We start from the raw sequence: 15,335 nt of genomic DNA on the forward strand, positions 1-15,335 counted from the left end.
GATTAATGTGTTTCCCGGCACCCCGGGGCTAGCCGGCTAAATGTTCAATACTTCATTCTTTGTGCATTTGGTGTAGACATATCCCTGGACTTGGGAATCCAGCACTTTCCATCTTCCATGGCTTGCATTAGTGGCCAGGATTCCAGATCCTTTCCTGCGGGAGCAAACACCCCCTATTAAGATGCCTGGAAACTAAAATCTGAGAAGTGAGCTGGGCTAAATCTTTCCCCCACAGACATCCCGCCCCTCCCTCACCACACACACACACACACACACACACTGGCAGATTCCCCATCTCATCTGGGTTGCAGTCATCTCCTGCAGACGCCAACAGATGCTGTGCTGAGCTGAGATTTTCTGGAGAGAGGGTGGCAGTCCGTGGGTACCACTCGCAGACAGTCTCAGAGTTTTCTGCATGAGAATGCTCATCGCTGGGTCATGATGAGCTGCTGGGGGTAGGTACTTCTTTAACAGCCAGGTGGGAATATTTTCTAATCTATGTTTAATTGCCTTAGTTTACCATGCAGTCATTCCAAATGCAATCACATTTTATCCCGTCCACTTCCATGCACCGAGCCAAGCTTTAGAGTGCTAGCTGTGTAGACAAGACTCTGTAGCTCTGAAAAACAGGGATTTAAATTGACATCACATACTTTTTCTGCGAGCAATATAAAGGCTGTGGTAGCTGCAGAACATGCTGCAAATACAGATTTATGTCCTATATCTGCTCTTAGATATAAGATTGTTTTTGCTAATAGTGATGTTTGTTTGTACAGGGGCGATTTGGGTGCAGAGGGGACATTGCCGGTGACTAATGTCAGCTGCTTTTAGAGTGTGCTAGGCTCAGGTGGAGGCATTGCTAATCTGTGTTTAGGATAATTGCTTCTTATGATCATTTACAGACCTTTAGTTTAATTGCAAAATTCTCAGCGCTGCTTAAAATCTGCACATTCTGTTGTTCTGTGTGTTTTTTTTATAATTTACTAAATTCAGGAATGAATGTGATTGCCTTGTTTGCCAATATGAAGAATAATTAGCTATAAATATAGACAGAGGACAAAGCCCGTTATTTAGATCAGGTATCTGTGAGTAGGAAACTTTTAGTAGAAATAAGCAGCACCTGAAGATTCAGTAAGGACGATGGGTTTGCAGTTATCGGATTCTGGGGCCTAGCTACCTAAGCAGTGCTACTAATGGTGTTGCCATTTCCTGCAGGCAAATTACTGCCCATTAGAGTGAGAGTGCTGCAGGCGTCACGCGGTGCTGGGAGTTGTGGTAGTTGCAGCTATATATCTGCCGTGAACCCTGTGAATTCCATCAGCTCTCTCATTGTGAGAGCAAAGTGTTCACTGAATACAAATACAGACATCAGAGGCTAAGTAATGTAATGTTCTGCAGGTGCCTGAATCCTCTGCTGCCTCCATTTACGTCTCAGCCCGTTGGCTAGCCAGGGGGCATGTAACCCTAAAGAGCAGCTCTTTATATATACATGCATCTGTGTTTTGCCGTCAGTTGCTGGAGACCAGAAGCTTGACAGCTGTGGGCAATTACAAGTTCCAGCAAGCATTGCCAGGTGTGGATCAGCAGGGCATTGTGGAACTATTAGTTCTGCACCAGCTGGAGAGCCGCAAGTTGTCTAAGCTATGTGGAGACCGTCCTTCATTGTGATTGGAAGGAACCACTGCTGAGTTGGGAGCAGCCATCTTGTTCCTCCATTTTCCAGCCTGAAACTTCTCAGAGACACGACAGTTATAAATTAAGGTTAAGGGGTGGACAGACTCTCTTACCCAGGAACCGACAAAACGCCAAGATATGGCAATCTCTCTGAGCCTCCATATATACACATTGCATGATTGTATGGTTGCAGAATTACAATGTTGGGCTTAAATAATATTGGTTTGTGTGTTGTAATTGAAACCAACCTTAGAGGCGCAGGAAATCCTCTTTGCTAATGTGCAGGCTTCTGACTGAAGACAAGGATATACATTGATAAGAGTGTCTTTGGCATTACAGTGTTCTACAGTATATAGTATATTTATTTATTTTGCTTAATATTTCTAAATGCTGCAAAACGTTCTCTTGTTGATACTCTGAAGTAGTAAAAACTGCCATTCATTCCTGGCCCTATGCTGCCTTTTCTAAGTAGGCCTTGTCCCGGCCTTCTTATCAGTAGTACTGGACCCAGCCTGGGAGCCAAACCAATCCTCTGTTTGAGGACACCGTGACTACTGTTGTACACCGTCTAGCTTCTTGGCTGTTCACGCTTATAGAGAGGTTGTCCTGGTACCTATTTGGACCGTCACAAGGTAGGAATTATCTGGAAAGAGGTCCTGTGTTTGCAGGGGCTTAGAACTTGTTTCTACCACTTTTATTGTGTATATTGTTTATGCATAGTAGTGCATTAGTGTTTTAGTCCATTTTCCTCAGATGGAGTGAGAAGGGGAATACACTAGGGGGCGCCAGAATGCACTGGAGAGCAGTCCTCTGTTCATTTCTTGACCAAACTTCTGTAATTTATACTAAGATCTAATACGAGGTGTTGCTGTTAAATAGCGAGACTGTACTTGTAAAAAGCAAACCATACTGCGTGAGTTATAAAGGAGTGAGGGAACATTGACCTTGGACTATACTAAAATGGTTTTGCATGTTTCACCCCTCTGGCACAGCTCTCTGTGAAGCAGTGTTTGGCTGAGAAACAGGTTGCGGTGCTAGAACACCCTCCATACTCGCCAGACTTAGCATTGTGTGACTTCTGTCTTTTCCCTAAAGTCAAATCTGTTCTCAAGGGAATCCGTTTTGCATCAATTACTGAGGCAAAGAAGAAAACGACAGCGCTGTTGATACAGCTGACAGATAATAAAATACAGCACAGCTCTGACCAATGGAAAATAAGAATGCAGCAGTGTGTGGCTGCAGAAGGGGAGTACATAGAAGGGGAACGGAGTTACAATGTACTTAATATAATTAAACATACATGACAGCATCAGTCTAGTTATTTAATAGCCACACCTCACACATCTCGATTTGTACTTTCTTTGCACAAGCATGGATATCCTTAAACCTGGACTGTTAGGGCCTTGAGGACAAAGTTTGGGAAACCCTGTTTAAACACTTGTTATAATGTGCGATAACCACTGTAATAATTAACTATTGGCCTGGCATGCATTTTTGATTTGCGCAGTTAGAACAGATATTAATGCAGATGGTTCTTCTGCAGCAATGGATGTTAAAAACAGCACTGGAAAGTAAAGGTTCACCTGTATCTCTAGGAGTTACTTTGGGTAACAGCAGAAAATGCTGAGTTAGGTGATGTGAAATGCAAGCCTGCCAATGTATTCTCTGCAAACACTTAATGTACATTACCATCCATTCTGCACATACAGTACACAGGGACAGATACTGTGCATTGTTATAAATCATCTCGCCAGCTACAGACTTGCTGCTGGGATTATCTCTGCCCTCCTGTGTTTTGCATCGGGAAGAACAGGTAAATACTAAATACACAAATCCCAAACAAATAATGGACTCTACCTCAGTTTCTAGGAGCTGGATAATATGGAGCGTATGCAGAGGCGTAACTCTGGGAGGCAATGGAGTCGGCTGCCGCCGGGCTCCTGCCCTTAAGGGGGCACCACTCCTCAGGGATGTTGGGGACTGGAGTCCCAACAGGCATTTGTAGCCATGGAGAGATAGAGCCACTGACATACCCGAGTGGTGCAAGCTGTCTCATGTTTCTGTGCTAGTCCACCCCCTTCCCCCGGCAAGTAATACAGTCCCCTGCTGCTGGCCGGCGGCTGCCGCTGTGCAAGGAGGACAGAGGTCTCTGCCGGTGGTTTCTGGCTCCTAAGTCTCCTCTGTGTGTTCTGCTGTGCCTGCCCCCTCCTCAGACCCTGCCCAAAGACACCCCGACGGTGCCCACCACAGACACCCAGACCCCAAAGTACAGGCTGGATGTTACTGTGTGTGTGGGGGGGCTGCAGGCCACATTCTGAGTGTTGCTGTGTTTGTATGTGGCACAGGCTGCGTGTTACTGTGTGTTTCAAGCATAGACTACATGTTACTGTGTGTGCATGTGTCTATCTCTATCTTTCTAAGGGGGGAAAAAACAACATTTATCTTGCCTCCGGGCGCCTTTGACGAACTTAAGCCACTGAGCGTATGTAGGATTCAGTGCAGGGTGACAGCAATTGCTCTGGCATTGCTTGCACAAATACACTATGCAAATTGTTTTTTTATTCTCACTTGCACCAGCCCTATAAATGGTGCATTAAATATGTCTTAAACAAGTGTAATTTTGCATAAGCACACTCTGCATAACCTGCACCAACACATTGTCACTAAACTTAGCCTGCATGCAAATGTCCTTTTACCATAGTTGCTGCCTTTCTTATGAACCCCTCCTCCTCATCGTCCGATTCCTCACCCCTTTCACTGTGTACATCCCCCTCCTCACAGAGTATTAATTCGTCCCCACTGGAATCCACCATCACAGGTCCCTGTGTACTTTCTGGAGGCAGTTGCTGGTAAATGTCTCCACGGAGGAATTGATTATAATTCATTTTGATGAACATCATCTTCTCCACATTTTCTGGAAGTAACCTCCTACGCCGATCGCTGACAAGGTTACCGGCTGCACTAAACACTCTTTCGGAGTACACACTGGAGGGGGGGCAACTTAGGTAAAATAAAGCCAGTTTGTGCAAGGGCCTCCAAATTGCCTTTTTTTCCTGCCAGTATACGTACGGACTGTCTGACATGCCTACTTGAATGCTGTCACTCATATAATCCTCCACCATTCTTTCAATGGTGACAGAATCATATGCAGTGACAGTAGACGACATGTCAGTAATCGTTGGCAGGTCCTTCAGTCCGGACCAGATGTCAGCTATCGCTCCTGACTGCCCTGCATCACCGCCAGCGGGTGGTTTTGGAAATGTTATCCTTTATCCTGGCAGCTCCAGTGACGTGAGAAAATGAAGGAGGAGCTGTTGGCGGGTTACGTTCCGCTTGACTTGGCAATTGTCTCACCAGCAGGTCTTTGAACATCTGCAGACTTGTGTCTGCCGGAAAGAGAAATACAACATAGGCTTTAAACCTAGGATCGAGCACGGTGGCCAAAATGTAGTGCTTTGATTTCAACATATTGACCACCCGTGAATCCTGGTTAAGCGAATGAAGGGCTCCATCCACAAGTCCCACATGCCTAGCGGAATCGCTCCGTTTTAGCTCCTCCTTCAATCTCTCCAGCTGCTTCTGCAAAAGCCTGATGAGGGGAATGACCTGACTCAGGCTGGCAGTATCTAAACTGACTTCACGTGTGGCAAGTTCAAAGGGTTGCAGAACCTTGCACAACGTTGAAATCATTCTCCACTGCGCTTGAGTCAGGTGCATTCCCCCTCCTTTGCCTATATCGTAGGCAGATGTATAGGCTTGAATGGCCTTTTGCTGCTCCTCCATCCTCTGAAGCATATAGAGGGTTGAATTCCACCTCGTTACCACCTCTTGCTTCAGCTGATGGCAGGGCATGTTCAGGAGTGTTTGCTGGTGCTCCAGTCTTCGGCACGCGGTGGCTGAATGCCGAAAGTGGTCCGCAATTCTTCGGGGCCACCAACATCATCTCTTGCACGCCCCTGTCGTTTTAAAAAAAATTCTGCACCACCAAATTCATTGTATGTGCAAAACATGGGACGTGCTGGAATTTGCCAACATGTAATGCACGCACAATATTGGTGGCGTTGTCCGATGTCACAAATCCCCAGGAGAGTCCAATTGGGGTAAGCCATTCTGCGATGATGTTCCTCAGTTTCCGTAAGAGGTTGTCAGCTGTGTGCCTTTTATGGAAAGCGGTGATACAAAGCGTAGCCTGCCTAGGAACGAGTTGGCCTTTGCAAGATGCTGCTACTAGTGCTGCCGCTGCTGTTGTTGCTGCGGGAGGCAATACATCTACCCAGTGGGCTGTCACAGTCATGTAGTCCTTAGTCTGCCCTGCTCCACTTGTCCACATGTCCGTGGTTAAGTGGACATTGGGTACAACTGCATTTTTTAGTGCACTGGTGACTCTTTTTCTGACGTCTGTGTACATTCTCGGTATCGCCTGCCTAGAGAAGTGGAACCTAGATGGTATTTGGTACCGGGGACACACTACCTCAAGCAATTCTCTAAGTCCCTGTGAACTAACGGCGGATACCGGATGCACGTCTAACACCAACATAGTTGTCAAGGCCTGAGTTATCTGCTTTGCAACAGGATGACTGCTGTGATATTTCATCTTCCTCGCAAAGGACTGTTGGACAGTCAATTGCTTACTGGAAGTAGTACAAGTGGTCTTCCGACTTTCCCTCTGGGATGATGATCGACTCCCAGCAGCAACAACAGCAGCACCAGCAGCAGTAGGCATTACACTCAAGGATCCATCGGAGGAATCCCAGTCAGGAGAGCACTCGTCAGACTTGCCAGTGACATGGCCTGCAGGACTATTGGCGTTCCTGTCTAAGGAGGAAATTGACACTGAGGGAGTTGGTGGTGTGGTTTGCAGGAGCTTGGGTACAAGAGGAAGAAGGGATTTAGTTGTCAGTGGACTGCTTCCGCTGTCACCCAAAGTTTTTGAACTTGTCAATGACTTCTGATGAATGCGCTCCAGGTGACGTATAAGGGAGGATGTTCCTAGGTGGTTAACGTCCTTACCCCTACTTATTACAGCTTGACAAAGGCAACACACGGCTTGACACCAGTTCGCATTTCTGTTGAAATAATTCCACACCAAAGAGGTGATTTTTTTGGTATTTTGACCAGGCATGTCAATGGCCTTATTCATCCCACGGACAACAGGTGTCTCCCCGGGTGCCTGACTTAAACAAACCACCTCTCCATCAGAATCCTCCGGGTCAATTTCCCTCTCAGCGCCAGCAACACCCATATCCTCATCCTGGTGTACTTCAACATTGACATCTTCAATTTGAATATCAGGAACTGTACTGTGGATGCTCCTTCCAGCACTTGCAGGGGGCGTGCAAATGGTGGAAGGAACCACCTCTTCCCGTCCAGTGTTGGGAAGGTCAGGCATCGCAACCGACACAATTGGACTCTCCTTGGGGATTTGTGATTTAGAAGAACGCACAGTTCTTTGCTGTGCTTTTGCCAGCTTAACTCTCTTCATTTTTCTAACGGGAGGATGAGTGCTTCCATCCTCATGTGAAGCTGACCCACTAGTCATGAGGAACATAGGAGAGGGCCTTAGCCGTTCCTTGCCACTCCGTGTCGTAAATGGCATATTGGCAAGTTTACGCTTCTCCTCAGACGCTTTTAATTTAGATTTTTGGGTCATTTTACTGAACTTTTGTTTTTTTGATTTTACATGCTCTCTACTATGACATTGGGCATCGGCTTTGGCAGACGACGTTGATGGCATTTCATCGTTTCTGCCATGACTAGTGGCAGCAGCTTCAGCACTAGGTGGAAGTGGATCTTGATCTTTCCCTATTTTACCCTCCACATTTTTGTTCTCCATTTTTTAATGTGTGGAATTATAGGCCAGCTGCAAGATACAGCAATGGACTACTGTACTGTACTACTATATACTTGTGGTCACCACAGTGCAGCACTGTACTACTATATACTGGTCACAACATTGCAGCAGATATTGAGCACTGATCATGATACTAGAACTGAGTCTGACACGTAGCTGCAAGATACAGCAATGGACAACTGTACTGTACTACTATATACTGGTGGTCACCACAATGCAGCACTGTACTACTATATACTGGTCCCCACAATGCAGCACAGATATTGAGCACTGATCAGGAGAATAGAACTGAGTCTGACATGGAGCTGCAAGATACAGCAATGGACAACTGTACTGTACTACTATATACTGGTGGTCACCACAATGCAGCACTGTACTACTATATACTGGTCCCCACAATGCAGCACAGATATTGAGCATTGATCCGGAGAATAGAACTGATTCTGACACGGAGCTGCAAGTTACAGCAATGTACAACTGTACTGTACTACTATATACTGGTGGTCACCACAATGCAGCACTGTACTACTATATACTGGTCCCCACAATGCAGCAAAGATATTGAGCACTGATCCGGAGAATAGAACTGAGTCTGACACGGAGCTGCAAGATACAGCAATGGACAACTGTACTGTACTACTATATACTGGTGGTCACCACAATGCAGCACTGTACTACTATATACTGGTCCCCACAATGCAGCAAAGATATTGAGCACTAATCCGGAGAATAGAACTGAGTCTGACACGGAGCTGCAAGATACAGCAATGGACAACTGTACTATACTACTATATACTGGTTGGTCACCACAATGCAGCACTATACTACTATATACTGGTCCCCACAATGCAGCACACTAAGCACAGTTATTGAGCTTTTCAGGCAGAGAACGTAGCCATGTTCTCTCCGCTCAATCGACAATGCACGAGTGAAAATGGCGGCGACGCGCGGCTCTTTATATGGAATCCGAATCTCACGAGAATCCAACAGCGGGATGATGACGTTTTCCCCCGTTCGGGTTTTGGCTGCCTCGGACCCGTGTAAACCACTTGAAGTTCGGGGGGGTTCGGATCTCGACGAACCGAACCCGCTCATCTCTAGTTAACATGTACATTACAGAAACATGGAAGATACAGATGTGTCCTCATACATCTTTGCCGCAGTTGCGCCAAACAGCCCCTCTTGGCATGCCAGGTCTCATGAGACTCTGCGAGCGTCGGCCATTTTTGTGTGTCTTTTTTGCAGAAAATGCATCTTAGACGCAACGTAATGCGATTAGTTCACAGCAGGAGACTATGCTGATTAATTTGATATGCAACACTTGTCTTTCTGTGTGTGACTGAGTCTCTTAATTTGCATACGAAATGCTGTAATGTAGCATCCGCAGCTTTTTTCTGTACCAAGTTCTGTTGTGTTTTGTATGCAGACTCTTTTTTTCTTTTTTTTTGTGTTATACTATTATTTTTACAGGTCGAGTATCCCATATTCAAAATGCTTAGGACCAGAAGTATTCTGGATATCGGATTTTTCAGTATTTTGGAATAAACGCATACAATAATGTGATATCATAGCGATGGGACCCAAGTCTAAGCACAGAATGCATTTATGTTTCATATACACCTTATACACACAGCCTGAAGGTCATTTAATACAATATTTTTGTGTATTAAACAAAGTTTGTGCACGTTGCAGCATCAGAAAACAAAGGTTTTACTATCTCACTCAAAAAAAATCTGTATTTCAGAATATCTGGATTTGGGATACTCAACCGGTGTCCCAAATGTAATACAATAAAAAGGAAAGGGGGTATGATCAAAGGCGCCCAAAGTTAACAAAAAACGGAGGTTATGAGGAAATCAACATCAAGAAATACCAACATAAGAGGATAAGTGGTGATAAAATTTCAATGATACTTAGGGATTCTTCAAACGGATCTCATTCAGTCGTCCGTCTATGGTGAAAATCCTCAATGAATATGTAAAACAAAACAATAAAAAAAAAACCAATGTGTGATAAATTAAAGGAAAGAGTCTATTTGAAATGGTGTCCAGAAAGTGAAGCCCTGGTGAATGGGGGACTTGATAGTAGAAAAGACAGATTCTCGCCACCAGTTCTTTCAGGGTTAGGGACGTACTAAAACTCACATTGAGGGAAATGGGAGAAAGCACATAAAGGTATCTTTTTCTGGTCGTTAAAAGGTACAGCGTACCTCACTCACATGTCTAGCAGGTGTATTCCACATATAACGGTATCTTTAAAAATGGTCCAGCGAATTCAATTTCAATAAAAGAAAATTTTTTATTTGACAAAAAGCCAATTGAGAATAAAATAAAGCAAGCCAACACAGTGTACAAAACCTTGCTTATGTGGTAACAACGGGGGTGTGGGGAGAAGCTGTTAATAAACTCCAATACAAGAGGGTGGTCCGGAATCCCCTCTGTAAATAACCCCCCCGTGTACCTCACAAATGGTTTAAGGTGGTCAGGCTTGTTTGGATAAAAAAGAAGAAAGTCCTCTCTCAGCATGCACCAACGCCGTTTCAACCATAAGGTCTTTTTTACCACATAAGCAAGGTTTTGTACACTGTGTTGGCTTGCTTTATTTTATTCTCAATTGGCTTTTTGTCAAATAAAAATTTTTCTTTTATTGAAATTGAATTCGCTGGACCATTTTTAAAGATACCGTTATATGTGGAATACACCTGCTAGACATGTGAGTGAGGTACGCTGTACCTTTTAACGACCAGAAAAAGATACCTTTATGTGCTTTCTCCCATTTCCCTCAATGTGAGTTTTGGTACGTCCCTAACCCTGAAAGAATTGGTGGCGAGAATCTGTCTTTTCTGCTATCAAGTCCCCCATTCACCAGGGCTTCACTTTCTGGACACCATTTCAAATAGACTCTTTCCTTTAATTTATCACACATTGTTTTTTTTTTATTGTTTTGTTTTACATATTCATTGAGGATTTTCACCATAGACGGACGACTGAATGAGATCCGTTTGAAGAATCCCTAAGTATCATTGAAATTTTATCACCACTTATCCTCTTATGTTGGTATTTCTTGATGTTGATTTCCTCATAACCTCCGTTTTTTGTTAACTTTGGGCGCCTTTGATCATACCCCCTTTCCTTTTTATTGTATTGCATTTTTACCTGTGTTTGGGCAGGTATAGGGGTTTGATTAGGCAGACCTTTGTGCGCCAGAGTTCACTTTCCCTTTTTTTCTCACAAATGTAATAACTTACTATAAATATAAAAAAAAAATACATGTGAAAAAGGGTAAAAAATCAAAATAACCCTAAATCTATCCGGCCTCCAACCTTCCCTTCCAGCCTGCCAGTCTCACACCTTCTTCTACGGTGTTATTCTATTATGAATATTAAAAGTGTATTAATTTACTGGAAATATTAAAAATATAAATGCGAAAAAGTATTAAAAAAATCTAAATAATCTCTATCTATCTGGCCTCCAACCTCCCCTTCCAGCAGGCCAGTGTCACGCCATCTTGTATGGTGTTACTCTGTTGAATATTAAAAATTTATTAACTTACTATAAATATTGAAAAATAAATGCGAAAAGGGTAAAAAATCTAAATGACCCTAAATATAACAGGTCTCCAACCTCCCCTTCCAGCCTGTCAGTCTCACTTTTTTATTCTTTGGTTTTATTCTGTTGTATATTAAAAATGTATCAACTTACAATAAATATTAAAAATTACATGCAAAAAAATCTAAATAACCCTCAATCTATCCGGCCTCCAACCTCCCCTTCCAGCCGGCCAGTCTCACGCCTTTTTCTATGGTGTTAGTCTGTTATATAAATTACTATTATTACCTATAAGCTATTTACTAACTGCCTACCTACTACAAACTTTTTTAAATATTCAAATCTAAACATAAAACATAAAAAAACTATCTTTAACAATGTTTTTCAAATATAAAAATTAACAAAAATATATAAATATTCTTAAACTCTCTTAACCCCAACACTTCCCGTATGTCCATCTAAACTGATCCAAACCTAACAAAACAAAAACATTTAACGTAACCTGGAGCTTGGAGAAAAACTATTTTTTCTTCTGCTGGGCTCATCATCTTTATTCCCTTCTATTTGTTGCAGAGTCTTCCATTCTGGTATCCGTCAGTGCTGTGGCCTCAGCCGACATTCTTATGGCCGGGTGCCTTTGGGAGGGTTCTCCAGGTGGAGCTCACAAATGAGAACCCTCTGAATCGTCCTTGCTCCTCACCTGCTATTGGTCGCTTACGAGTCTCTGCTACCTCCTTTCTCTCTAGGTGGCTTAGAATTAAGTCAGCATGTATATTACAAGTCTGCAAAACAATACGGTATTAAAGTTTCATTCCACATGGCTCCACTGGTATAGGCTTCACTATATCCTCCTCCCGGCCCTAAGTTAAAATACTGACATCCACATGTCCTCTCTTACCCGATTATGCTTCCCGTTTTTCTTTTTATCCCGAATTGTCAACTTTTCCATTCACCCTATCCCTTTTACCCCTCCCTTCTACTTCTCTTTCCTCTCCGACATTCTCTATGTCTACAATCTTTTTCCAATAACGCATTCAGTCCTTTCTCCAACTGTTTTTTAGGTGTTTTTTTTTTCTATTTCTCTACAAGAGTTATTGTATGATGATAATGTCTCTTTATAGAAGGATTATATTTTCTCTCTGTCCAGAAATTTTATACATGCTGTAGCTGTTCTCTCTGTATTACTTCACAACCAATTTCACTGTTTACTTTGATTTACGTTTGATATTGGTTTATTCCTGTATGATACCTCTATAATTGCTTATTTTCTCAATAAAAACTCTTATGATTCAAAGAATTAAGTCAGAGTGTGGTAAGGATGGTGGCTCAGGGCTGTATGACGGTTTAGTCTCAAGGTCTTTCACTGCGATCCAATCAACTGGCTGGAAGAATGGTTGGTGTCGTATGTTACCACTGACTCTGAGTCGTCTTGTGGGATCTTTCTGGAGGAGCCCTTCAATTATGTCTTTCACAGCAGTGCCAAGTGCATGAAGTCTTGTAGGATGGTAATAAAGATTTCCAGTAATCATTTGGGTCATTATGACACCAAATGAAAACCAGTCAGCACTGGCACTGTACTCCTTACCAGAATGCACCCCAGGAGTAATGTAACCACGTGTTCCAGCAAAGCCAGTTGCCCTCCGGTCTCCAAGGTTGTTCTCGAGTGTGAGACCAAAGTTGGCGATCTTAATATGGCCTGTTCCAGCCACCAGGATGTTCTCTGGCTTGAGGTCACGATGGATTATGCCCTTGGAATAGAGGAATTGTACCCCACATACAAGCTCTGGCAAGTAGAACCTGGCACTAGGGATGGTAAGGTGGCCTTCCCTCTTCAGGAGCTGATGGAAATCTCCACATGCATACTGCATTCCAAGAAGCAAATGCTCCTTGGTCTGCAGAGCAAAGCGTCTATGGATAAGGAAGTCGCTTCCTTGTGCCAGTTCTAACACTGGGGCAGATGTATTAACCTGGAGAAGGCATATGGAAGTGATAAACCAGTGATAAGTGCATGGTGATAAACGCACCAGCCAATCAACTCCAATATGTAAATTGACAGGTGCTTATCACTGGTTTATCACTTTCTTATGCCTTCTCCAGGTTAATACATCTGCCCCACTCTCCTTTCCACAAATACTAGTTCTTCTTTCCCACGGCTAGCAGCTGTCTCTTCTTTATGACTTTTACAGACCCCATATGACGGCTAGACCTTACCAAGGGCACCCCAGCCTAACTGATGGAAAAACGTCAGTCTCTGGATGGTCATCGGGGCAGGATGACGCATCACTGTTGGTCCCCATTCTCTCTGCATCTGCTTGATATTCTTCTTTCTTCATCTTCTTATGTCTGGTCTTCTCTGAGCTGGATGAGAACGTCATACATCTCTTCTTGCTTTCTTCCTAGATGCAGATCTTCGGCTCTTCCTCATCAGAGAGTCAGAACGGGTCCAAATCTTGCCGTCCTGTATGCTCTTCCTCTTCGACTCCGAAGTGGATGAAAACTTGTCCAATCTATTCTAATCTTCTTGATTGGGACCTTTGGCTGTTGCTCCTCAGATAAGTTGGAAATGATAATCCTCTTCCTGCCATGACCGGCCTTGATCTCCTCTTCTGCACTTAGATGATAGATCCCACCTTCTTTTCCTCTGCTTCTTCATGGAGATCTTCTTCTCTTCTGAACTGAATGATACCTCCCTCCTTCTTTTCCTCTCCTTCTTCATAGTATCTTCGTCTCTTGTGTCTCAGCGCAGTTGGAAACAAGCCACCTCTTCAGTATGGTCTTCTTCATGGCTGCTTCCAACTGTAGCTCTACCACCAGCGTAAACAACCTGGTTGCCCTGGTAATGGCTGTAGCTTTCATGCTGCAGTCAAGTGTCATGCTGCAGTCAGTGGCAGTAACTTGCCCATATACCTGTGCTACACACATGGTGTATGCTGGCTGTGTCTGTGTGCATGTGATATTAACTGGGAGGCATGTCTGCAGTTAGCACTGGATTAAACAGGTTTGCAAAATTATGAGGGGGAAATAATTTTATCAATGCAGATTGATCAGATTAAAATTTATCTATATTAAGGTACATTCCGAATTGTTTGTCACTTACTAAAATAACATTTATTTAATATTTGTTAAGTTATTTATATACTGTAGAACACACATAATACACACCGCCCTAGTAGATCTTACAGATGTGCCAGATTAATGTGAGCAGACCATTTTTTCAAACTGACTGAGGTACTAGTTAGGTCACCTGTGCTTAATCATGGATATCCATAAAACGTGGACTGTTAGAATGCTTTGAGGACCACTGGATTAGAATGTAGATACAAAGTGGGCATCTTCCTCAATTTTCTCACCATCCTCTTCATTAGTGTCAGCATATTAGCAAGAGAGAGCACACACACCTCATACATTCCCCCAGCAACACCCCTGTTTGATATAAGGATATGGGACGTTGCACCAGCAGAGACATTCCTTGTTTGATCTTTACACTGAAACTCAGCCTATAATCTTGTTACATTATTTCTTGTGCTGCAGTGCCTTGCTAAAGTATTCACCCCCCTTGGCATTTTTTGTTGCCTCACAACCTGGAATTAAAATGGATTGTTTGAAGGCTTGCATCATTTCATTCACAGAACATGCCTACAACATTGAAGATCTTTTTTTTATTTTTTATTGTGAAACAAACGGCAAATAGGACAAAATAACAGAAAACTCCAGTGTGCATAACTATTCACCTCCCTAAAGTCAGTACTTTGTAGGGCCACCTTTTGCTACAATTACAGCTGCAAGTCGCTTTGGATATGTCTCTATGAGCTTGCCACATCTTGCCACTGGGATTTTTGCCCATTCCTCAAGGCAAAACTGCTCCAGCTCCTTCATGTTGGATGGTTTCCGCTTGTGAACAGCAATCTTCAAGTCTGACCACAGATTCTCAATTGGATTTACACATTTAAATGTTTCCCCTTAAACCACTCGAGTGTTGCTTTAGCAGTATGCTTCAGGTCATTGTCCTGCTGGAAGGTGAATCTCTGTCCCAGTCTAAAATCACAGGCAGACTGAAACAGGTTTTGCTCAGGAATATCCCTGTATTTAGCACCATCCATCTTTTCCTGGACTCAAAACAGTTTCCCAGTCCCTGCTGCTGAAAAACATCCCCACAGCATGATGCTGCCACCACCATGTTTCACTGTGGGGATGGTGTTCTTGGGGTGATGGGATGAGTTGGGTTTGCACCAGACATAGCGTTTTCCTTGGTGGTAGTCTCA

At 43.5% G+C, this 15,335-nt stretch overlaps 1 protein-coding gene across 8 annotated transcripts in view; it reads left to right on the top strand.

Moving 5' to 3' along the window:
* Nucleotides 1–15,335, top strand: part of GRID2IP (Grid2 interacting protein) — a 316,826-nt gene that overhangs the window by 152,822 nt on the left and 148,669 nt on the right. The window contains exon 1 of one of the 8 annotated variants that reach the window (XM_063934727.1): nucleotides 266–455. The exons of the other annotated variants lie outside the window; for them this stretch is intronic. Within the exon in view, the coding sequence (XP_063790797.1) occupies nucleotides 439–455 (17 nt within the window). The 5' untranslated portion in view covers nucleotides 266–438. Of the gene's footprint in view, nucleotides 1–265; nucleotides 456–15,335 lie in introns of those variants that run through there. 8 annotated transcript variants of the gene reach the window in all.

This window comes from Pseudophryne corroboree, chromosome 7 (genome assembly GCF_028390025.1).
Source record: "Pseudophryne corroboree isolate aPseCor3 chromosome 7, aPseCor3.hap2, whole genome shotgun sequence".
Lineage (NCBI taxonomy): Eukaryota > Metazoa > Chordata > Amphibia > Anura > Myobatrachidae > Pseudophryne > Pseudophryne corroboree.